Consider the following 26,560-nt stretch of genomic DNA (forward strand, 5'->3'; position numbering starts at 1 on the left):
TGACATGCAGTTAAAGTTTTCTAATACTACGGGGAGTGTGTCATTGGTTTGTAAAGTTAAGGCCATTGCAATAAATTTGCTCCTTAAAATTCTACTGATACTTCTTCTTAATATTTTTTAAGAGACAGCTGTAACATTGTTTGCAAACGTAATATCACCCCAGCGAGAAACTAGCTTTGTGCTTCGGTCATAAAAGGGACACAGGTTTGTTTTTTGTTTCTTTTTCTTTTTCATTATACTTTATGTTCTAGGGTACATGTACACAACGTGCAGGTTTGTTACATATGTATACATGTGCCGTGTTGGTGTGTTGCACCCATTAACTCGCCATTTACATTAGGTTTCTAGTAGGAAATGGAAAGGAGAGAACTACTGAGTCAAGTGCAAACTCCCCGCCAGGCATAGAGCAGCCCGCTATATACAACTGTCCTTGCCCGGCTCCCTCCACACCTTCCCTCGTCTGGGCCCAACCCCATTCCACCCGCACCCCGCCCCAGGCGCACTGGCTGGGACTGACAGGCCGGGACTAAGTTGACAGCTGACTCTGCCGGGCGGAGTGCGTGTCCTCCCACCGTGCCGGCGCTGAGCTGACAGTCCACTGCCAGGGGAAGTGACAGCCGCAGCCGGCTCGCAGCCAGCGGCCAGACGCCCGCGGACCATGCTCTGCAGTCCGCAGAACTGGGGCGGCTCCTATCAGCGGGTCCGCGGGGGGCTTGATGCGCAGGTAAAGTTCTCTGGTTCTTAGGGGAGAGGAGAGGCGGGTCGTGGGGCCACTGCGGGTGCGGGAGTGAAAGTGGGGAGAGGTGAGTCCTCGAACCCTGGATGTGGACTGACGACCCCTTGTTTGAGTAGCCATCACACACGGGACACACAGACCTCGCATACACACTCAATCCTGGAAGCAGAGATCAGAGATCAGGGTGTGAACCACAGGAGCCTGGGGTCTTTTTTTTTTTTTTTTTTTTTTTTTTTTTTAAATTTATTTATTATTATTATACTTTTAAGTTGTAGGTACATGTGCATAACATGCAGGTTTGTTACATATGTATACTTGTGCCATGTTGGTGTGCTGCACCCATCAACTGTCATTTACATCAGGTATAACTCCCAATGCAGTCCCTCCCCCTCCCCCCTCCCATGATAGGCCCCGTGTGTGATGTTCCCCTTCCTAAGTCCAAGTGATCTCATTGTTCAGTTACCACCTGCGAGTGAGAACATGCGGTGTTTGGTTTTCTGTTCTTGTGATAGTTTGCTAAGAATGATGGTTTCCAGCTGCATCCATGTCCCTACAAAGGACGCAAACTCATCCTTTTATGGCTGCATAGTATTCCATGGTGTATATGTGCCACATTTTCTTAATCCAATCTTGTCACTGGGATGGACATTTGGGTTGATTCCAAGTCTTTGCTATTAGAATAGTGCTGCAATAAACATACGGTGCATGTGTCTTTATAGCAGCATAATTTATAACTTTGGGTATATCCCCAGTAATGGGATGGCTGGGTCATATGGTACATCTAGTCTAGATCCTTGAGGAACGTTTACATAGTGTTTTCCATAATGGTTGAACTAGTTTACAATCCCAACCAACAGTGTAAAAGTGTTCCTATTTCTCCACATCCTCTCCAGCACCTGTTGTTTCCTGACTTTTAATGATCGCCATTCTAACTGGTGAGATGGTATCTCATTGTGGTTTTGATTTGCATTTCTCTGATGGCCAAAGATGATGAGCATTTTTTCATATGTCTGTTGGCTGTATGAATGTCTTCTTTTGAGAAATGTCTGTTCATGGTCCTTTGCCCAATTTTTGATGGGGTTGTTTGTTTTTTCTTTGTAAATTTGTTTGAGTTCTTGTAGGTTCTGGATATTAGTCTTTGTCAGATGAGTAGATTGCAAAAATTTTCTCCCATCTGTGGTTGCCTGTTCACCTGATGGTAGTTTCTTTTGCTGTGCAGAAGCCTTTTTTAGTTTAATTAGATCCCATTTGTCAATTTTTAGCTTTGCTGTCATGTTTTGGTGTTTTAGACATGAAGTCTCTTTGCCCATGCCTATGTCCTGAATGGTACTACCTAGGTTTTCCCTCTAGGATTTTTATGGTATTAAATGTTAGGAGCTCAGTCTTGGTAGTGCTGAAGGAGAGGAGGAGGCATCTTCTGCTCTTTGAAGAGGACAGGACCTGTCATCGCTGAAGGGACACAGGTTGGAGGGGAATTCTACAACCAGTGAGTGATCCCATTAAAACCGCAGAGCACTGGGGATTAATAATACTCAGTATGGATTTTGGGACCCAGGTCTGGGGCAAATCCAGAAACTTCAGACACTTAACTGTGCTCTGCTCTGGCACACTATACCTCGTGCTTCTACAATGGGAGTCGGGTGCTAAGGCAGAGAAATGAACCCTACAGTTGTGTATTAGCAACAATTCCCCTAACAAGAGTTCCATTTGTTTCACTTATCATCACTATACAAGACATGGGCTTAGAAACAGCCCTGTTGTCCTAACAAAGAAAAACTACATAATTCCTATTCAGGGGCACTTGTTCTAATCTTGGCTTTTTCAGTAACTCTGAGTGTCAAATAGATGTGACATCTATTCTGATCACATACAAAATCAAACTATAAATTTATTTAAAATTAAGTTATATATAAACTACTTTTATAAAAGTCTATAAAATAGAAGGGCTGAATAAGTTCCTTGAAAATGTGGAAAAGTTCCATCACTATAGTACTGTACCGTAGACATGGCAGGCTCAATTGTGCAAGCTGGTTTAATATCATTAGTGTAACAGCCAAGGTGACCAAAGGCAGTAAATTATGAATTTGTAGTTGAAAAATTATAAAACACAATTTTGTCACCCCAAATTCTAGTCGATTCTTCCTCTAGTATTCAAACACTGTTTCCTTGATTATTATTCAACTTTGATAGCCTTCATAGATCAGGAATCCGCTTAAACAAGGTTGAAAATATTCATTTTAATTTCATTCTGTATTTGTTATTTCTATGATGTCAAATTTTTAAAAAAGTTGATGGTAGCCAAGCACAGTGGCTCATGCCTGTAATCCCAGCACTCAGGGAGGCCAGGCATAGAGGCACGCTCATGTAGTCCCAGCTACTTGGAGGGGCTGAGGTGGAAGGATTACTTGAGCCTGGGAGATGGAGGCTGCAGTGAGCCATGTTCACTCCACTTCACTGAAGCCTGGGCACATAGTGAGACACTATCTCAAAAAAAAAAAAAAAAAATATTGATGGCTTCAAAATGTATAAAAAAACCTCTGTTTACCTACATATTGATTTCATATTTTTAATACAACAGATCTCAGGTAAAAATCCCTATGTAACTAAAAGCTAAGAACATACCTTTCTAATTGAATTTTTATGGCTAACATGGTGACCTGTGAATAGATGCTTCTAAGTATTTTTTGTGGGTAGTGATTAGCATCCATCCATTCATTCGGTCAGTCATCCAAAGCATGTTTATTATGAGCTGGGCCCTGGGCCTTGAGAAACTGGAGATTTCTCCAGAAGCTAGCGATACAGAGATAAATCAACTATAGTTTCTGTCTTCCTGTGGCACTAAATCTAGTAAGAGAGAAACACCTTCCAGGAAATAATGAGAGAGTTGGGTAATATGAGGGGAAATTCAGTGAGTGCCAACCTGAAGGAGCTCTTAAGTCCTCCCTGAGGAGTATGTTAAGGTTGCTCTGGTAATACAGAACCCGTTTCAGAGCCTTGGACTGGAGTGAGAGGACAGAAATTACAAAAGGCACTGAAACTTGAGTAGGATTGAAGCACAAAAGCCAGGAGAAAGGAGGCAGAAGGAAGTGGGCAGTAGGAAAGGTGTAGGTAGTGAAAAACAGGGCTGCATGGGTACTGAGTTGAGAGTGTGGATTTAGAACTGGAGTATAGAATAAACTAAGTGGTTTTGATCTTGTTTCCAATACTTTGTTGCAAGACCCTAGGTGAGTTTCTTAAACTCTGGGTGTTAGTTTCCATTTCCATAAAATAGTGGTGACAGAAATTATGCCATCATAAAGATATTTTACATTTAGTGAAATAATGTACTTAGTACAGAATTTAGCACATTTTAAGTGATTAAAAAATGTAAGTTTTATCTGTCTGGGCGTGATGGCACACACTGATAATCCCAGCACTTTGAGAGGCTGAGAGGGGTAGATCACCTGAGGTCAGGAGTACCAGACCAGCTTGGCCAACATGGGGAATCCCCGTCTCTACTAACAATACAAAAATTAGCCGAGCCTAGTGGCAGACGCGTGTAATTCCAGCTACTCAGGAGGCTGAGGCAGGAGAGTCGCATGAACCTGGGAGGCAGAGGTTGCAGTAAGCCAAGATTGCACCATTGCACTCCAGCCTGGGTGACAGAGCAAGACTCTATGTCAAAAAAAAAAAAAAAAAGTAAGTTTTTTTTTTTTTTTTTTTTAAATTCTAGAAGTTTTTCCTCCTCCATGAGCATCTACTTTCATTTTCCAGTAACTTCCTCCCATATTCCCAAAATCCTCCTATAAAATCCACAAAGGAAGCTTCTGAAATTAGGCATTATAGGATATCAGTAAACATAGCGATCTGTCACACAAACCATATTGCCATGAGGCCACATCTCAACATTAAACCCAAGGAAGATTGAAAACAGCACACTTCAGAACCCTGGCTGTGCTATGATCTGGTGGTCTAAATACTTCTTGTTCCTCTGCCATAATCCAGAAGTAACAGGACCTCCATTCTAGTGAAAATTACTCTTAAATCAGCAATGTCGAGGTAAGTTTATGGAATGCCTGCTGTAAGCTCAATAGTAAATAAATACAATAGATAATAAAATAGCGTAAATAAGATCTGTAGTGGACATGGGGACACACGAAATGAGAAACTCATTTGGGGCCAATTGGGTCTGCAGACCAGAATTGCTGTCAGATTAAGAACAAATGAGTTAGAAAGATGATAAATATTTAATGGAGAAGATGGGAGTAAATTAGAACATTCGAAGATACTCAGAATTGTCATGTTCTATTTTTCTGCATACAAATTAGTATGTGCAATATATAATCAACTCAATGAGATCCATAATATGAATTCGATAGTTATGAATGCATTGAAAAGTCATTTGCACATTCTTGGTGCTTGGTAAGGATTAATTCCCTTCATCAGCCTTTAAAAAAAAAAAAAAAAAAAAAAAAAACCTGGCTGCTATTCCTTCTGGGATGGTTGGACTTTACTGTGATTCAGCATAAGATACCTGGTTCACATCTAAGGAGGCTATTTACCAGAATATATAAAGGGCATCATATAAGATGCTTTCACATGAAAAAACAGTCCTAGAAGGAATGTTAAACCAAATACTGATGTCTCAGTCTGCTAAAATAGCCATCTGCAGTAGCTTTGCAAGGCTTAGGTGCCTAAAACAACCATGTTACTTAGTTCATTATTCTTTGTGTCAATTGGATTGTGTCCTGGTTTGGGTCAGTTTGGCCGGTAACTCCTGCATTCTCTTATGCATAGGATTGTTGCGAGAACTAAATACAGTGACAGTGATTCTACGATTGTAGAATCCGCTGGCAGATGGGCTGGTAGCCAGATAATCTAGAACCACCTTATTCCTATATCTGGCAGTTTTCAAATGATTGGCCTGGTAATAGAGCATCAGATGAGTGCCTTAGTTCTCCTCCACATGATCTGTCATCCTTCAGCAGCCTAACTCCAGCTCAGTCACATGGTGCACTCAGTATTCTAAGCGCAGCAGGAGCCAAAGCATTGAGGCTTTTTGAGGCTTAGAATTGGAGCTCTTTCAATGTCACTCCTGTTGTATTTCTATGATCAAAACAAGACACAATGCCAGCCCAGATACAAAGGGTGCGAAATAGATTCCACCTCTTGATGGGAAAAGCTGCAAAGAATTGGTAGCCATTTACAGTTTTCCACAGAAATATATGTGTTTTGGATATGAATCAGATCCTTGCATTGGTGGCAAATTATCACATTAGCAACTCCCTGTGAAATTTGAACTTATGACATAAAATACATCCTCCAGGTTAATTAGATAATTTTTAGAACATTTTTTCCAACAATTTGTGTACTTATTTTTTAGAAGTATGTTGGTAACAATAGTGATGACAATTTTATTGTTCATATATTTGAGTCATTGTTTTGGGCTAATGGTGTGATAAGTATTTTATATTTATCACTATATTTAGTTCTTGCAAAAATCTTATAATGATAAATGCCATTTTGGTAAATTGTATATATCTTACATGATTGATATTATATAATTTGTTATAACACAGAGAACAGATCTGGCGTCAAATATATTTTCTCATCTCTACTTTGGGCATTTTGTTGTATATGATAAAATTTGGATTTACTCATTCCTTCTAGCTTCAGAATTTTTTAAATTGGTAAATACTGATTATGGAATCAGAACTGAGTTAGAGAAGATCACTAGAAAATTTCTTAAATGTTAGACAGTTTCTAAAAATCAAAATTAACTTGGTGACTAGTCTTAAAAATGCAAAGAGATTGATGCTGACTATAAAAACATAAAATGGTTGTTTTTGAGACATCTCTTTTTAAACCTCTTTTCTCTTAGTTAAACCAATATAGTAAATGGGAAAACTTTATGGAAATGTTATAACCCACCCCAAAATAACATGTAATTGTGACAAATATGTAATTATGTATATAATTTTAAAAATATGTAAACACATATAGAAGTACACCAGAGAACTATTATATTCTCTTATTTTTCTATTTTTCAGAAAAAGAAAACTATCTTTAGCAATTTAAATGCTTTACATTTATCTTATATATACATAGACATATATAATACATATGTGTATAAATTATTCATGTATATTATACTGTCATATAATTGTATTAATTGTAAATAGCCAATATGGGCTATTAAGTTCAATGAACTGTCCCTCTGTATGTGTACAAATATATATGTACACATATATGTATATGTATGTATATTGTATATGTACATATTGTATACAAATAAATATAATTGTAAATTTACAGTTCTAAAATCTCTCTATGTATGTATATGTACCTGTACCTACAATTTTCCTTTCCAACATGACTTATTGCTACACACACCATCGCAATGTTGAGAGAAATCTTGAAATTCCTCTAGTCCAACCATCATACAAGAATATCTTCACCTAACTATACTTCTTAAGAATTATAACAACATATCTGCAACTATTAGTAGAATAAATAATTTCAGGTTTACTTTTCTGACAAAACATATTTCAAATGTAAATTAAAAATATTTACTTTATACACTACTCTCTGTATTTTTTCTTTTCAGAAATGCAGTCCAGAGAAAAGTGCCTCATTTTTCAGTAAAGTGACATATTCCTGGTTTAGCAGGTAGGAATTTTACTAATATATTTGTAGCATTCCACACTGAAAAAGATCCCAAGGGAAATGACACCTGAATTTTCTTTAATCTCAACGTGAATTGTACAAAGTTGTCTCATATTATTACACAGAAATCATAGGTAAAAACATACGAAACAGTTCCACAGATAACAGTACTAATATTCCTCCAATATGTCTGTCCCTTTATAGAGTTTTCATCTCATTAGCACTAGGGAAGGACAGAAAAATGAACTTCTTTTTTAGCATCGAGTATATGCTATCCACTTTGTGTTTATTATTTCATTAAATTCTCCCCCAAGTGCTATGAGAAAAGCATTTGCATGAGAAAAATTCAGGCTCAGGAAAGGAAAGCATCTGTCCATTGATACTCATGTAGGAGTAAGTATGTGTTTTAAACCAATTTCTGATGAGTTCATGTTTCATGCTTTATTTTTGCTATGTCATTCTACTTTTTATTAGAAATGCTCTCTTATATACTCATATATGCTACTATTAAAACACACACAAACACACACAGCCCCAATCATTTTATAAGACATGTATTATGGGTTTCCTTATAGAATAATTCAACCATAATGTATGATGAGGGCTCAGAATTTATTCGGGAGATACCATTTTGAACTTTGATTTTAACACATAAATTAAATTGTATTGAATGGGAAGAGTTGATGTTTTCTTATTTTATAAATTCAGAAGCTTTCTTTAGAAATGTATTTCTTTTTCCCCATAACAGAAAGTCCATAATAACATGAAGTTAAATTTGTCTTTCTAGCTTTATGCCCCTTGCTTTACAGTTCACAGAAACAAAATTGCTCAGTTTTATCTACAGATATGTTCCCATGAGGGGATTAATCTTTTAAAAAATGATTGGGTACCAGATGCCCCAAACTCTGCTAGTCTTTATTTTTTATTTTTTTATTTTTTTTAATTATTATTTTTTTTTTTTGAGACGGAGTCTCGCGCTGTGTCACCCAGGCTGGAGTGCAGTGGCGCGATCTCGGCTCACTGCAAGCTCCGCCTCCCAGGTTCAGGCCATTCTCCTGCCTCAGCCTCCGAGTAGCTGGGACTACAGGCGCCCGCCACCACGCCCGGCTAGTTTTTTTTTTTTTGTATTTTTAGTAGAGACGGGGTTTCACCATGTTAGCCAGGATGGTCTCGATCTCCTGACCTCGTGATCCGCCCGTCTCGGCCTCCCAAAGTGCTGGGATTACAGGCTTGAGCCACCGCGCCCGGCCTCTGCTAGTCTTTAAAAATGCAGAGATAAATGACTTAGTTTATGTCTCCTAGGAATTCATAGTAGAATTAAAAAGATTAAAAAGTATGCCACCATTACAAAAAAGGGGACAAGGTAACATAAGCATAACTGACAAACACACATTTTCAGGAGTGTCATCTAATCAAGTTTGCACAACTAGGGACTATTTCACAGATACCAATGCTTTCACTTAACATTTAAAGATGTGCAGGAGTGAGTAACGTGGTATTCCAAGTTGAGCAAATAAAATGTGAAAACCACATAATAAAAGGCGGGAAAGAACTGGCTGGGCAGTTTAGACGTGGTGAAAAACTGTGGGTTCAGACTGAGACATTTTTAGTTTTTGAGATACCTATGAAGCATCACATGAAAATGAGTTTGGATATGTGGCTTCCAGGCTTCGAATAAACCTTTGACATATAGATATGGATTTGGGAGTCACTGACTAGGGGACAGTAGTTGAAACCATGCGTATGAATGAGATCGCCCAGAGGAAGAACCCATTGAATAGGTTGAACAAATGCAACATTGGCAATCCTCAGTATTTAAAAGGCAAGAGAAAGAGGAGTCTACAAAAAAGCTAAGTAAAGGTGTTCAGAATATATTATAAGAGAAGTATCTGATGAAATAGTATGAGTGACAGGAAAGAAGAGAGAGACTCTCAAGAAAGTAAAAAAATAAAGTGGTCAATAGGGCCAAATACTGAAAAGGAGTAAATTAAAATAATAACAAAATATTCTCCATTAAATTTGTCAACATGAAGATCATTGGGGAGTTTTTTAAAGCAATTGAAGTAGAAAATGTATATACTTCTGAGCAAATACTTGGGCAGAAGGGATTAAATTGTGATAAGATTTTCAAGTTACACAAATCTAGGAATCTCTTAAAGAGGATAGCAAAACTATGTAACATTAAGCAGCACACTAGAAAAAAGAAAGCATAGCTAGAAATGTAAATATGAGCTATTTACAGTTAATGTTTTTAATACTTCAAATTTGTGTATGTATAGAAATGTTTTCCAAACCTGAATTTTGTTTATGGAGAAGTTGAGAGGAAGAGTGACACCTACCCCAGCTTTAAAAAATTCCAGTCTCGGGCTGGGCGCGGTGGCTCACGCCTGTAATCCCAGCACTTTGGGAGGCTGAGGCGGGCGGATCACGAGGTCAGGAAATCGAGACCATCCTGGCTAACACGGTGAAACCCCGTCTCTACTAAAAATACAAAAAATTAGCCGGGCGTGGTGGCGGCGCCTGTGGTCCCAGCTATTAGGGAGGCTGAGGCAGGAGAATGGCGGGAACATGGGAGGCGGAGCTTGCAGTGAGCCGAGATCGCGCCACTCACTCCAGCCTGGGCGACGGCGCAAGACTCAGTCTCAAAAATAAATAAATAAATAAAAATAAAAAATAAAAAATTCCAGTCTCATTTTAAAGTCATAGGTATCACAGAATTTAAGTAATGCAAATAAATTAATTTTAAATACAGTTTTAAAGTTTGATTATCAAACTATAATACTTACATGCATATATATTAAATATTGCAAACATTATTTTAGCATTCCTGAAGAAGCTGAAATTAAGTTTAATAAGCAAGATAAGACATTGCAAATCTTCAAATATGACAACCTAGCATTTTGAAATCCATATCTTAAGTCAATCACACCATCAAGCTCTAACTGTGAATAGCACATTTATTTTCTAGTTTAATTTGAATATCTCAGAATTAGATACGAAATATTTTCATAGAATGTTGTTATCCAGAACTGTCATTGGCATGAATCTAATTCGATTTCTTATGTGGTGATTAAACAATTGTAGCAGAAACCTAACTACTGTTCAAGAGAATGTCCCTTTGAAGACAAAGATGAATTGTATTCTCAGATCCATTTTTGGAGTTACAGAATAGTGTCAAATTATTTCCCAGAACAAATTCAAGCATCGATAATTATATGAATAACTCAATTAAAATGTGCTCAGAAGACACAATAATTAAAAAATTATATACTTATGAGCCTTAATTCATAAGACAATAGCTATCTAGATCATTCTGATGATCAAATAGTTACCAAGCCTTTATTAGCAAATATAATCTGTCACCAGTGTATAATAATCATGGCCGGAGACATACATGGAAAAATCTAGTAAGAGTTTTCATAGGTCACAATCTTGTCATTATTTTAACCGGATACACTATTCAATATGTCCTTTTTCTCATATATTAAAAAATTTGTACATTAAACAACTTTCTCCCATCCTATAATTTTTGGCCAGATTGCTTTCTTTCCTTTTCCCATAACATAATACCTCTTTCCAGAAATGTTTTAAAAAGTGATTAATAGTAATAAAATTGATAATGCTACTATGTATTTGCACATTCTAAGTATTCAAATATTACTCATCTATAAAAGTTATATTTCAGCTCATCTTCCTAACAGAATGCCATTGTTTTTCTATTCTCTTCACATGAGTTGGTTGAGATATTTATGCACACTTGTTAATTCTAAATGTAGTCAAAATTTTCTCTAAGATAATAACATTTAAGAGTGGAAATTGTATTAGTCAGTTCTCACCCTGCTACGAAGAAATATCCGAGACTGGGTAATTTATAAGGGAAAGAGGTTTAGTTGACTCACAGTTCCACAGGGCTGGGGAGGTCTCAGGAAACTTACAATCATGGCAGAAGGAGAAGCAAACACGTCCTTCTCCACCTGGCAGCAGGAAGAGGTGCCAAACAAAGAGAGAAAAGCCCCTTATAAAACCATCAGATCTTGTGCAAACTCACTCACTATCAAGAGAACGGCAGCATGGGGGTAACCACCCCTGTGATCAGTTACCTCCCACCAGGTCCCTTCCACGACATGTGGGGATTGTGTGAACTGCGATTCAAGATGAGATTTGGGTGGGAACAAAGTCAAACCATATCAGAAGTAATACATTTCACTGTCTGCTTTTTGCTAAGTTAGCCCTGGTTTATTTTACATATAAAACACCATCACTAGTCTCTGAAGTTCTTAATGTTTAACTGCCTGTAAAAATGAGAAATTAATCCTGTTCTGACCGCTTTGGGGAGTTGTGAGAATCAAATTCATTGATGTGAATGTCCTTTGAAAAGAAACATCAGTCGGCCGGGCGCGGTGGCTCACGCCTGTAATCCCAGCACTTTGGGAGGCTGAGGCGGGCAGATCACGAGGTCAGGAGATCGAGACCATCCTGGCTAACACGGGTGAAACCCCGCCACCAATAAAAATGTGCAAAAATGAGCTAAGGGCGGCAGGCTTCTGTAGTCCCAGCTACTCAGGAGGCTGGAGGCAGGAGAATGGCGGGAACCCGGGAGGCTGGAGCTTGCAGTGAGTGGAGATCACGCCCCACTGCACTCCAGCCTGGCTGACTGGAGCCGGTGACCCGCCTCAAAAAAAAAAAAAAAAAAAAAGAAAGAAAGAAAAGAAAAAGAAAAGAAAAAGAAAAGAAACATCATTCTAAAAATACGAGATACTGTGTAAACTTTATTATCATTTTAGGAATAAAGCCCACAGGTTGATGGGACCTAGTATGTGTTATACATTTCACCTCTACTGAGAGGGCCAATTCTTGTCCCTTGTTTCCCAAAAAAGCTGCCTCAAGATTTGATTTAAATAAGTACCATTTTTCCTTATCACTTCCTTTGCTTATTCTTTCCAAACTCTTGTGTGGAGAAGGTAAGGCCACTCCATGTGATCAGAGGCTATTAAAAGAGAGCAAAAGATGGCGGAGGGGAGCACGATCTGGGAAAAAAAGTCATGGTGAAGTTAAACCACTAATCCATGAAAGTCACAATCAAGTCAGCTTCAGTGTCACTTTAGATGCTGCATTATTTGGGACTCAGCATGAAAGCAAGAGGTCACTCTTCCCCTGAACCAAAACCGCTTGAGTTTTGCACAGTTCTAACCTCAAAATGCTGAGGTGCAGTAAATGTTATTAAAAAATGCTTTTCTAAAAGTCAATGCAGTCTTATTTTGAAAAATGAATATTTATTTTATGGAACGAAGTAGAACTTTAATATGACATGAAAAGTAGTTTGTTGCTTAATATGTTTTTAAAAGTGCACTGCAGGAAAAATGTCCAGCATATTTGGAGCCAACAGAAACATGATTATTGAAAGTCCCTTCTATTATACTAAATCTTTTGTTAGATATGAATTGTGGTAAGATATTATGTATTATACTAAAAGTAAAATAAAATCTAGTGGAATCTCTTGTTACCGTAGGGTTTAAATTCATCCCAGAGTCAATCAATTGAGATTATTTAGTAACAAGGCCAATGAAAGCAGTCCCAATTTGGAGTAGTTTAAGACATTGTTACCGCCTCGTGGGCTAATACACTTTATATGGACAGAACTTAGGCCAGTCAGAAGGCTTGGATTTAAATATAGGTTTACTTTCTTACTGAAAAAGTCATGTCACCAAAGTCACAAACTATATCTGATTTAAATCACTTCAGAGTGCGTTTGACTTCAAGTAACAGAATAGTCAAATAATAATAGTTTAAACAAACAGGTATTTATTTTCTTATGTTATTGGAAAGAGGGTGTTGTTGGAAATAGGTTGCTGAGCTATCTCGGAAATGTTATGAAAGGCCCAGGTTAGGTTGGTCACAATGGCTCACACCTGTAATCCCAGCCAAGGAAGGCAGATCACTTGAGGCCAGGAGTTCAAGACCAGCCTGGCCAACAGGGCAAAACCCTGTCTCTACTAAAAATAGAAAAAGTAGCCAGGAATGGTGGTGTGTGCCTGTAATCCCAGCTACTTGGGAGGCTGAGGCATGAGAATTGCTTGGACCCACAAGGCAGAGGTTGTAGTGAGCAGAGACTGATCCACTGCACTCCAGCCTGGGCAACAGAGCAAGAGTCTGCATTTTTCTGCTTTTCTGCTTCCCATCCTTATTATTTGACTTTTTATCCATAGTGGCAAAGATGGCTTTTATATCTCAAAGCATCATGGCTTCAAAGGACACAAGGGAAGGAGAAGGCAGGCAAAATGTTTTCTCCTTTTGAAGTTCTGTGCTTTCATTTGAAAAGGAAAGTTCTGCCTAGCAGATATTTGCTTAGGTATTGTTAGCAATACCTAATATAATAATATAATTAATAATATAACTCAGTTATATTATTAATCCCAAGCAGAGGGTAATGAGAGTACCAGGACTGGTTTAGATCAATTATAATTCATAACTCTGTGGCTAAAATAAGACCTGACCATGAGTTCAAGAGATTTGCAACTGAAGAAATATCAGATCCCTGTTAGCAGAAAGATGGTAGAGCAGAGCTGTAGGTAAGTGCAATTCGTTCTCTCCACAGTAACTTCTGTGGTAAAACTACGCTATGCATCTTGTTTCCCTCCCAGTTTAGATCCACCGTTCTTGCATAATTATTCCCAGTGTCAGCCAGGATAAGCTCAATGAATGGAGGAGGGTAGAAAAACTAAGAGACTGGTGGAGACTTGCCTTGCTTCTTAAGGCATCAGTTCAGAAACTGCACTCTCACATTGGCTCATATTCTGTTGGTCATGAGGCCAAGGCCAGAGCTTATGGGATAGGGACAAGTACTCCCCATCCAGTTGTACAATCTATAAAGTCAAGTGGCAAATCGTACAGAAAGTCCTAGTGGAACAGAAGAAAATTGCAAATTCAGAGGTTAGATTCGTTTCCCCTCCAATACAAGCCTAAAAGCCAATGTGGGTACTTGAGTGGTCAGGGTAATATTCTACTGTGAAAGTTTGCTATTTAAATTTTAGGAAGTGAGGTCAAGTAGTGAATGAGCTGAGTGGTACACTTCCCAAATATAAGCTGAATAAATTAAGTCGGTATTTTGCTGAATCATTGGATGTCTAAACAGCATTTATAAAAACTATAAATGATTATTGCACATTATTGACCTCCAGGATAAAACTGTATGATTTTTTTTAAACATGTAATCTCGTTATTGTATTTTAATCAATAAAATAATGTATAAATCAAAGAAAGAAGTAAATGCATGACAATTTCTTTTTAACTAGATTATTTGTTTTACTATCTTGTTTGCCTTACTTTTTCATCTTTAGAGTAATTACTTTAGGCTATAAGAGACCTTTGGAAAGAGAGGATCTTTTTGAACTAAATGAAAGTGATTCCTCCTACACTGTGTGCCCTATCTTTGAAAAACAATGGAGAAAGGAAGTTTTAAGGAATCAAGAGAGGCAAAAAGTAAAGGTAATTAATTACAAAGTTCTGTTAAATCTTGAAGCAATCACTACCTGAAAACTAGATAAAGCTTTTTTCGAGTATGAGATACTATTATTAATATCAAAATTCCTAAAAGGTGAAATGACAATCTACTTTATAAGCATAATTCATTGCTATTGCAGTCCACTTCTGTCTTCAAACTACTCAACACTGCTTCTCTTTAATGTTCAGGAGCACATGTGTTGATATGCATGCATATATCTTTGGCTCCTTACCAGCGGTGACAAAGATAGCTTCTGTGTCTCAGAGCATCATGTCTATTGGTCAAAGCAAATTATATGGTGGCCAAAATTAAAGTTTATGGGAGCAGGGGCAGACACTCCACCTCTAGCATCATATATGCATATGCATATATATTATTTTCAGACTCCTCCAAAAGAAAATATAATTTGGAGATAAAAACTGTATTTATATTAATTAAGTAGTTTCAAAACTCACAAAAATAATAAAATGCAACTATTGCACTTGCCCTTTTATGCCGTGTGGTATGAGTAACACCACCTACTATCTCAATGATGTGGGTCATAATTTCAAGTTTAACTGATTGATTCCTTTCTTATTAACTTATTGTCTTCAGAGCACATTGTTAATTGTATCATCTGTTTAGATAGATTTCATTTTATTAATATTAGTTGTGTCCAATTTTCTCATTGTTTCTATTTTCTTTAATTATGTAGGCATCTTTTTATAAAGAGGCACATACCAAGAAACCATCTCTACTCTATGCATTGTGGAATACCTTTAAGTCTGTCCTGATTGAAGTTGCCTTATTCAAAGTGTTTGCTGACATTCTGTCCTTCACTAGCCCACTCATAATGAAGTAAGTTAAAGTCTGGTGGGTTTTTTTCTCCCTCCTCACAGATAAATGATAAGTAAGTATTCTAATATAAAAGTTCTAATACAAAAGAGTAGAGAAGGTTCTTATTTCAAATATTATTAGGATGTGGACATGCTATTAGGGTTACATACAATATAAATGGGAATTAGGATAATATAGTCAATATCTAATAACGTCAACCATATACTAAGCACTGTTCTAAAATCTTATATTAATTTTATTAAGCAAGGGTTCTCCAGAGAAACAGAACCAATAGGATAGATAAACCCAAATAAAAGGGGATTTATTAGGGGAATTGGCTTTTGCAATTACGGGGGCCAAGAAGTCCCACAGTCTTCCATTTGCAAACTAGAGACTCAGGAAGGACAGTCATGTAAGTAAGCCTTCAGTCTTACTCCAAAGGCCAGATAACCTTGAGTTCTGATGTCCACGGGCAGGAGAAGGTGAATATTTCTGCTCCAGGAAAGAGAGCTGATTCACTCTCTCTTTACCTTCTTGTTCTATATAGGCCCTCAATAAATTGGATGAGGCACTATGCCCTGGGATCTTCTTTACTCAGTCTACTGATTCAGATGCTAATCTCTTCCAGAAACAGCCTCACAGACACACCCAGACATCTGGTAGATGGTAAAACATTATTTAAATGTTATTAAACAGAAATAATGTTTTACCATTTCTTCACCAGTCAAGTTGACACATAAAGTTAACCATCACATTGGTAATCTCATTTAATCTTTGCCACACTCCTGCGACATAGAAAGTATTATTACATTCATTATTACAATGGCAGAAATAGACAGAAAGATTGGAGTAATTTGTCCAAGTCTGCACAGCTAGAAAGTGCCAGAGTCATAATTGAAATTTAGGAAGTCTTGCTTGAATGTATGCTTAGAAAAGGAAATGATACATATTTTCACTACGTTACTTAGTTGTGGCCTTTTGAGAGTTGAGCTTTAACAGTCATGGCAATTACACACACACACACATACACACACAAACAATTACTATGCATAACATATATAAACATATATTATTATTACCTAACATAGGTATATTTCTGTGTATCTCTGTATCTAGATATAGATACAGTAAAAAGACTTGAAGCATTTCTATAATATCTATCTGCAATGGTTTAAAGGTAGACAATGAAACTGAGCTTTTGACTGTGCCACCTTTTTCAAGGAAACCTTGACTTACACCTAGCTGTCATATGAAGGAAACACAAAGAAACATATATTTTATTAACTGGTGATTATATTTTTAGCATTGAAAAATTTCCAAGTTATTAGAGTTTTTAATAATCACTTAATTCATGAAAATATCATTAATCCTGCATTACCTACATGCCAGATGATATTCAGGAATATATTCATTCAATATTTATTGAGCACCTATGCATGGCAAAACTGTTCTAGGTCGACTGTGGGGACAGAACAAAAATCAAAACAAAGAACCTGCTCTGATGACATTTAGAGGGGAGAGATGAAAGTCAAACAAATGAATAAACATAAATGATATCATCAGTGCTTAGGAACGAAGTAGGGTAAGGGAATGCCAGTTTGAGGAGTTAGAAGTTACTGTTTTATGTAAGGTAATTATGAAAGATATTAGTGATAAGGCGACATTTGGTCAAAGTCCTGAAGGAAGCTGGGAAAGAATCCAAGAAAATATTGTGATTAAAGGTAGCAGGGAGGGCAAAAGTCATGAAGACGCTCATGCCTGGTATCTCTGAGGGACTGCAAGGAGGCAAAGTGAGGTTGGAGCAGAGAGCTGGAAAGATAAGGTTGAGGTGAGAAAGGTGCAGAGATGAAAAGATTTTGAAGGACCTTATGAAATATGATGGGAATATTGGCTTTTAGTCCACATTAGCAGGGAAGCATTTGGAAGATTTTGAGCAAAAAATCAAAGATCTGATTAGACTTAAGTCTTATAGGAATGACTCTGGCTGCTATGTGGAGAATAAAATCAAGAAATGCAAGAGTGGAAGAAGAAACACCAGTTAGAAGTTTGTTTGTGATAATCCAAGCAAAAGTCAACGGTGGCTTCAGCTAGGTAGCAGTAATAAAAGTGATAAGAAGTGGTCAGACTCTGGTGTTTTAAAGGTAGAGTTAACAGAACATACTGATGGACTGAATGTAGGTTGAGAGAGGAAGCGAGAAGTAAAGGAAGCCTTCAAAAAATTGTTTTTAATCATAAGGTAAACAAGTCAGCATATCCTGAGATAGAGAAAATGAAAAGACTAGAGAAGGGAATGGGGTTTGCTTCTGGACTTGTTAACCTTGAAAGATCTATTAGCTATTGTGCAAGGAAGAATTAACATAGCAGGCTTGCCTATGGACTTTGGAAAGCCTGCTTACAGGGGTGATCTTTGGCTGGCAACTGGAACTTACATTTCAGGAGGGTACCCACTACCCTAACTGATGAGAATGGTTCCATAGCTCCAAGTTGTTTATACAACCAATATGGTTCATGGTGAATATCTGTTTTCCTTCTGGGAGTCTGGAATTTTGGTGTGTGTTAAGAAAAGGGTGTCCACTTGACCAGCCTCCGATAAAAACCCCGGATGCTGAATTTCTAACAAGCTTACCTTGGAGACATTTCACATGTATTGCCACAACTAGTTGCTGAGAGAATTAAGCATGTTCTGTGTGACTCTACAGGGAAAGAACTTTTGGAGCTTGTGCCCGTTTCCTTCCAGACTTCACCCCATATATCTTTTCTTTTTTGCTGATTTTGTTTTGTATCCTTTCACCATAATAAATATAGCCATGAGGGTAACTATATGCCGAGTCCTGTAAGTTATTATAATAAATAATTGAGCTGGAGACTTGTCATGGGGATCCCTGACATGGGACCATCTAGATTAAAAGGTTGAGTAGGCCTGGTGTGGTGGCTCACGCCTGCAATCCCAGCACTTTGGGAGGCCAAGGCAGGCGGATCACGAGGTCGAGAGATCGAGACCATCCTGGCCAACATGATGAAACCCTGTCTCTATTAAAAATACAAAACATTAGCTGGGCATGGTGGCATGTGCCTGTGGTCCCAGCCACTTGGGAGGCTGAGGCAGGACAATCGCTGGAACCCGGGAGGCGGAGGTTGCAGTGAGTCAAGATTGCGCCACTGCACTCCAGCCTGGGAACAGAGCAAGACTCTGTCTAAAAAAAAAAAAACAAGAAAGGTTGAGTAACCAGTTGTCTATATGCACCTGGTGTTAGGAAAGATATAGGCTGGAGTGACAAACTGGAATTGTTCTAAATTGGACTGGGTAAGTCAAGCCATTGTTCTGGATGAAATCACCTTAACATATGTGAAGAAAAGAAAAGATGTCCTCAAAAAAACAAAAAAAAAAAAACAAAAACAAACAAAAACTATCAGCTACTCCAAAGCATACAGTTGGTGAAGATGAGGAAATTTATCAAAGGATATTGAGAAGCAGTGGCTAGCACAAACACATAAAAATAAAAACAAGAGAGAATGGAACCAGGGAATCCAAGCAAGGTATATACTGCCGTCAGAAAACTGTTCCTGACATTTTTCACCCCAAATTCTTTGTTGGCTCCCTTGTCTGTAGAAGTATGAGCCAAATGTTTCCTGGATTAACTGCCCCCTCCCCACAAAATGACAGATCTCTCCCTCCACTTGCCTCTGCCCCTCACCTCAGCATATCCCAGGAGTCACCATGGCACTATCTTACGTGTGACCAGAAATCTTTCTATCGGAGGATTGGCCAGCATCTTCCTTTCTTGCCCTATTCTGGTTATCCAATGCTGCAAAACTAATCACACCACAATTTGGTGGCATTAAACAATGATGTTATTATGTTCATGATTCTGGTGGTCAAAACTTCAGGCAGAGACTGCTTTTCTCTGCTCCACCATGATTGTGACCTTGGCTGAGTGTCTAGAACAACTGGAGACAGCCGAAGCAGCTCACATGGAGACATATGGCTGGTGCTTCGGTTCTAACTGTGGGCTGAGTTACCCTGGTTCTTCTCACTGTGTGCTGTGCTGGAATGCGCAAAATGGCTCCGTGACTCACACCTCTGAGGCCTGGGCTGAGATGGCTGGAAATGGCCAGATCTCTCTCTCTCCTCTCTCCTCTCTCTCTCTCCTCTGTCCTCTCTCTCTCCTTTCTCCCTGTCTCTCTCTCTCTCTCTCCACCCCACCCTCGCTATCTCTCTCCTTCTCTCTGTTTCTACAGACTCTCTGAATGGTTAGCTTGAGAACAGAGGTCTTAGAGTCGTTAAATTTCCTACATGGCAGCTGGATTTCCTCAGCATGAGGATTATAAAAGACTCAGACAAGTCTTTCCACAACACAGGCTTGGACATCTCAGGTCACTTCTGCCACATTGTTTTCGCCAAGAGATCCCCTAAATCAGCCCACATTCAAAGGGAAGGGAATTAGAGAAAAGAGGTTCAATTTCTCAACGAGAGGAGTAGCGAGGGATTTTCAGTCATACTCTGATTCCCCTTTGCCAATGACTACTGCTCAAGAGACTTGTGAGAGAATCTCACCATGGCCATGGTCTTTCCTAAAATAGCAGTAGGTCATAGCAATTCAGTGTGTCTCTGTTCCCTAAAAGTTGTATCTGAATTACCAAAGAATGTCTGTGGAGTAGCAAACAGTCTCCTTTACTTTGTGAGACACTTTTGCATCACACTGGTTTGATCAAACCTGCAAAACAAGAGTTTTAATATTGCATTGCAGTGAGTCACACCTTTCTCCCGGCCTAGGTGATGATGAAAGAGGCAAACTCTCCTGCATTATTCAATCATTGTGTCCTTAGCTCTTAGCACGAAGTCTGGCATAAAGAACCGAAATAAATTCCCTGAAAAAAATACAGAATAAATGGGAATTAACACAAAGTTACAATTTTCCAAAGTACCCTTATTCTGCAGCAGTTGAAAAACCTTAAATTTAAAAACCTTAAAATTTCAATTGTTAAATAAGTAACAATTGAGTGATCAGAAAGAATTGCAGAGCTTGTGTGATCATAATTTGGCCATAGAAGAACTAATTTTATAAGCTAATTTTGAGACTACATATATACATGTGTAGTTTCATATATATATATACACACACACACACACATATGTAGAATACATGTATTTTGAGACTGCATATGCATATATGTACATATGTATATATGTAGTCTCAAAATAGATATTCTCTTTATATGAAAAAGTTGCTGGAAAGGACTATCTTTAAGGATGAGAGCACACTGTCATATTATGACTCATATGTGTAAAATAAAACACATAAAAGGAATATTTTTTATTAATTTATTAGTAAAATTATACTTTCATTATTTACAAGATATATTTCTTATTGACTGTGTTGGCTCTCTTCCTCCCTTTTTGGGTTTTATTGTAATATCAAACAAAAAACAAGTGTTTGTATCTAATATCATGAATATTGTTTTATGGTCTTTATCAAGCCTTGAGCATAGATTGTTTTTAGTATTTCTCAGTTAATGTGTGTAGAACCACTACAATGCCTGATGTTAGTCATTTAGTTGTTTTGTCTTTGTGAAAAAGGAAAAAGTATAATCGGTAGATATATGCCCAATAAGAATAGTGCTACTCTTTCAGGAAATGTAATTCCTAGAACAAAGAAGGGATTTAGCAAGTTGCTTTCATAAAAAGTAGGTGTCCCAATGGATGACATCAATTAAGAAATACAGAACTTTCTGCTGTTATTATGTATATGTGGGGTGTGGGGTAATTTAATAGTTTCATTGAGAATATGTAATGCTCCAAATAATTGTTGATACCTAGAGGTTTTACTATTAGAGACACGTGTATATATTTTGTTCTAAAGTCTTATTTTAATAAAGTTAATATTTTTAAGCACTTGGTTGATAAAGCAATTTGAACAAGACAAATTACTTTTAATTTTAACACAGTAGCTGTCCAAATGTCAACAAACAGATCAAAGCCTAGAAATTTATGCTTTACTTACTACTTAAAAATTTAAACTTTTGGCTGGGTGTGGTAGCTCATACCTGTAATCCCAGCACTTGGGAGCCCAAGGTGGGTGGATCACTTGAGGTCATTTGAGGTCAAGAGTTCAAGACTAGCCTAGGCAACATGGCAAAACCCTGCCTCTACTAAAAATACAAAAATTAGCCAGGCTTGGGGGCACACATCTATAATCCCAGTTACTCGGGAAGCTGATGCAAGAGGATTCCTTGAGCCTGGGAGGCAGAGGTTATAGTGAGCCAAGAGCCCATCACTGCACTCCAGCCTGGGCGACAGGTGTGAAACCCTGTCTCAAAAAAAATAATAATAATAATTAAACTTTTATAAAGAATGAGTTTTTAAATATAATATTTTTTTGAGAAAAGGGTAGATATAATCAAACCTAATTGCATATGGTTTCATTTTAGTTCTACTAACCTATGGATTCACTCAAAATGGCACATTACAATGATATAGGACATTTTTGCATCTCCAGAGTTTACAGTGAAAAAGGTCCACTTATCAAACCTCTAATACTATCCCTTTACATATGAAATAGAAGGGATTACTAAATAAAACCCAAAATAGTAAGCCTGCAAAATAAATGATATGTTAACTTGTAGTATGTCACAGTATATGCCCAAATTGTTTTCACCATGTTGCATGGGCTATGTGGTCTTTTAAATTAAATATTATTTTCAGTTACATTGATGCGGTTTAAAATCATGCTTAAAATATTATTACCAATGAACATCAGGCACTCTGAGTTTTAGACAACGTTTATAGTTGAGGGACTATCAGCCAAGATACTTGTAATTAGAACCATCCCCACTGTTTTTCTGCACCCCAGGATTGGCCCTAATCATCCTGATCATGCTGTCACAAACTTAAGAGGAAATAAGGAAAAGCAGAGAAAAAAGAAATTGGTTATGGATAAAAGTGAAAATAAAACATGAGATATAAATCAAGCCTTTTTTTTAAAAAAAAAAAAAATAAAAGGCAGCACCTGTGTGGCATACGTAAGATCCCTTCCTTACGTTCTGGTTGTCATGTTTCCCTGTATTTGATAAAACACATAATTTTGAGAAAAAAATGGTTTTACGTGTATCTATGTCTCGACTTTTCTGATGAAGTTATACCAGAAAAGTTAATTATTTGATGGGCCTGCCATGTGAAAACCAGAAAATAACCTCGTACTCACAAGCCAGTGGAAGGGATTCCTGATTTTACTTAAAAAAAAAAAAAGGTGGGGGACGGGGGGACAAATACCAAATTAAGCAAGTAGAGAAAAAGAACAGGTAGGAGTGGTGTGTGTGTGTGTGTGTGTGTGTGTGTAACATTTTGACAATGCTAAACTCTCGTAAGCATTTAACTGCTTCAGATGTTTAACATTTCTTACCCATTCTCAATTTTTGTGACATTCAGGCAAATGATCATTTTCTGTGAAGACAGCTCAGATTTTGGCTGGAATGGCTACGGCTATGCAATGGCACTTTTTGTTGTAGTCTTTCTGCAAACTCTGATTCTTCAGCGATATCAATGTTTTAACATGCTCACCTCAGCAAAAGTTAAAACAGCTGTAAATGGACTGATCTACAAAAAGGTAAAAATTCCAAGGAATTCCCATTTCTAGAGGGACTACTCCCTTATGTGCTTTAAAATAAGGGGACTAGAAAAATAGGGGAGTATATCAAAAACTCCTTAGGAAACCCTTTGTATATACATTTGTTTTGCTTTAAAAGAACTTTGGCTCATGGATATCGGTTGCATTAATTTCTCTTTAGTGCATGTTCTCTCTCTCTCTCTCTGTCTCTCTCTCTCTCTCTCTCTCTCTATCTATCTCTCTCTGGTCTTTACAAATTCTAGTCAGCCCTAATCCATTAAATTAAATGATAATCTTTGTTTACTCTTATGCCACCTAACCGCTACTCACAAAGTGAATGGAATTGAATATTTTCATGGTTTTCTGTATGTATGCATCAATAAAAGCTCTTCTTTTCACAATATTATTTTTAATCTTCATATTACCTTTTTCTTTCTCCTCTATGAACTTCGTTTTTGGGCAATAAAGTCATTCATTTTTATACAGTCATTCTCCATTGCTCTTTTATTCTAAGTCCTGCCTCTCAAACTTGGCTGATCTTTATTCCTGGCGTAACCCTAAAGTTTAATTAGTCCTTTTTTGAAAATACCATTTTAAACACTGCCTCTTTATCATGGAGGGTATTTTATTTACAACATAATTATAAACAGTTAAAGAGCTTCCTCCTTCCCCTAGTTATCAAGTAGTTATCCAAGCAATAAGTGTAGTTTGTTCCTGCTTTGCACTCTGATATAAATTGTAGGTTCATCAGCATTTGGAGTAGAAATTTATTCACCTGTTGTATCTTTATCATATGAGACAATGACTTTTACACTTTATTAAAGTTGGATTACTGAATGAATAAATGAATGAATGCATGAATGAACAAGTGAGCCCCTGCTTTCCAAATAAATTAAGGGAAGTGTTAGCATAAATAACAAATATGTGGAACTAAATGCAGATTTTATAAGAGATCAGATGAATAGGAAATCTACAAGGGTTGTACACATCTTGTACACATAGAAAGTCTTGAAAAGGTCTGTGAGAGAGCTATTGACTTTGTGTAAGGGGAAGGAAGTATTATAATTTGGGCTGAACTGGATATGAAGCATTACAGGCGATTTTGCTCTGTTGGGCCACAACTGGGGCATGAAGTGGTTTTATGGAACTTGGAAAGCCAAGTACAAATTGAGCAGTAAATGGTAACTGAACTTGCAGCAGAGTTTAGCTCTGTAGAACTCAGTCCAAATACAGGATTAGAGGGGCTGTCCCGGTCCTAATTCTAGAGGCAGTATGTGCTGCCTCCAATATGGAATAAAGATACAGAAGAATCTAGAAACCGGTTTGAATGCTAACACTTGTTTTGGTATACAGTCCATATGGAACAGGAATTTATTCCATGATTAGAGCATTGGAGTTTAGACATGAGATGTAGGTGGATTTACAAGCATAAAAGACTAAACTGCCATGAAAGAGTGAATTTAGAAGCATAAAATGTGGAGCACAGATAACTTTTAGAGCAATAAACCACTCTGTGTGATAGTACAATGGTGGATATATGTCATTATACATTTGTACAAACCCATAGAATGTACAACACCAAGAGTGAACCCTAATGCAATCTGCAGACTTCCGGTGATAACGATGTATCGGCTGTAACAATGTAACAATGTTCGGCTGTAATGATGTATCGGCTGTAACATCGGCTGTAACAAATGTACCACTCTGTGGAGGATAATGGGGGAGGCTATGCACATGCAGGGTAAGCAGTATATGAGATTTCTCTGTACCTTTCAGTTTTGCTGTGAACCTAAAACTGCTCTAAATAAAAGCAGTCCTTTGTAGGGGCAGAAAGGTGTAATACCTCTTTTCACCCACCATAAGAGTTCGGTGGGACACGTCTATAGCAAAAGACAGGTTGAAAAGAGAAAAATAAAACAAGTTAATTTAATTAGATTTTACATGTTCAGAAGTAAGACCCAGCGATCCAGGAAAAATTGTCTATTCTTATGCTTAGGTTCTATAAAGAATAGACAGCAGTGTAGAAATGTGATCAGACAAAAGGGTATGATCCGATAGTAATGGACTGAGAGGAGAAGCCCAGCATGACCTTTCCACTCAGATTCCTCCTGGTCTCTCTGTATAGTATTCCTTTCCCTGGATATTGGACAGGAGACTTCTGGAAGGATGGTCTTCAAGAGAGAAGGGAAAAAGTGTTATCTCTCTGAGTTAAATGTCTTGTTTGTAGGGAGAGGGGTTCTAGTTCCTGTGACTCATTTTTGGTAAAAGGAAAGAAAGAGGAGGGGGAGACAAAAGGGCTGGAGTGGGTCAGAGAGACTTTGCTTCTGAGGCTTTCCCAGTGTTCTTCAGTTCCACGTGCTCAGCATGCCGAGGTGCCGTATTTTGGGGTGTCATGTTCTAAGCCCCAACATCTTAAAAACAGAACAGACTGAAGTAGAAATTAGAGCAAGCTGTTAGAAGTAAAAAGGGAAACAAGTGTCATCGTTCAGTCTATTGCAAAGTGGGAATAGTGACTACAGGGGCTAGACCTTGTATAATTCCTTAGAGATTGTTTAAGATTAATTTGGGCTGAACTGGACATGAAGCATTACAGGCCATTTTGCTCTGTTGGGCCACAACGGGGGCATGAAGTGGTTTTATGGATCTTGGAAAGCCAAGTACAAATTGAGCAGTAAATGGTAACTGAACTTGCAGCAGAGTTTAGCTCTGTAGAACTAGGTCCAAATACAGGATTAGAGGGGCTGTCCCGATCCTAATTCTAGAAGCAGTATGTGCTGCCTCCAATATGGAATAAAGATACAGAAGAATCTAGAAACCGGTTTGAATGCTAACACTTGTTTTGGTATATAGTCCATATGGAACAGGATTTCATTCCATGATTAGAGCATTGGAGGGAGAGCAAATGGGAAACTGCCACTTTTAAACCATCAGATCTCATGAGAACTCACTCATTACCATGAGAACAGCATAGGGAAAACTGCCTCCATCATCCAATCACCTCTCACCAGGTCCCTCCCTCACCACACAGGGATTATAATTCCAGATGAAATTTGGGTGGGGACACAGAGCCAAAGTATATCAGGGGTGAAGGTATCAGGATGTGCTTTGTTCCTTATCCATCCACAATTACTAGTGTAAGTTTGGAATACAGTTCAGGGAATATCATTTTTAGGTTTGCAAGAAAGAACATGGGCCTCCTTCCACTTGATGACTTCAAGATTCTGTGATCACAAAACTCCGATTCTGTTACCCCTTAGT

The 26,560-nt window shown here is 37.9% G+C and overlaps 1 protein-coding gene across 2 annotated transcripts in view; it reads left to right on the plus strand.

Annotated features, from left to right (window-relative positions):
• Nucleotides 1-504: 504 nt before the first annotated feature.
• The window catches only part of LOC101025582 (multidrug resistance-associated protein 1-like), a 93,250-nt gene continuing 67,194 nt past the window's right edge, over nt 505-26,560 (plus strand). For both annotated transcript variants that reach the window (XM_021935571.2, XM_031665667.1), the window contains exons 1-5: nt 505-724; nt 7,323-7,384; nt 14,719-14,866; nt 15,577-15,719; nt 23,125-23,302. In XM_021935571.2, the coding sequence (XP_021791263.2) occupies nt 659-724; nt 7,323-7,384; nt 14,719-14,866; nt 15,577-15,719; nt 23,125-23,302 (597 nt within the window). In that variant the 5' untranslated portion in view covers nt 505-658. The remainder of the gene's footprint in view (nt 725-7,322; nt 7,385-14,718; nt 14,867-15,576; nt 15,720-23,124; nt 23,303-26,560) is intronic.

This window comes from Papio anubis, chromosome 4 (assembly GCF_008728515.1).
Source record: "Papio anubis isolate 15944 chromosome 4, Panubis1.0, whole genome shotgun sequence".
Taxonomy (NCBI): Eukaryota; Metazoa; Chordata; class Mammalia; order Primates; family Cercopithecidae; genus Papio; species Papio anubis.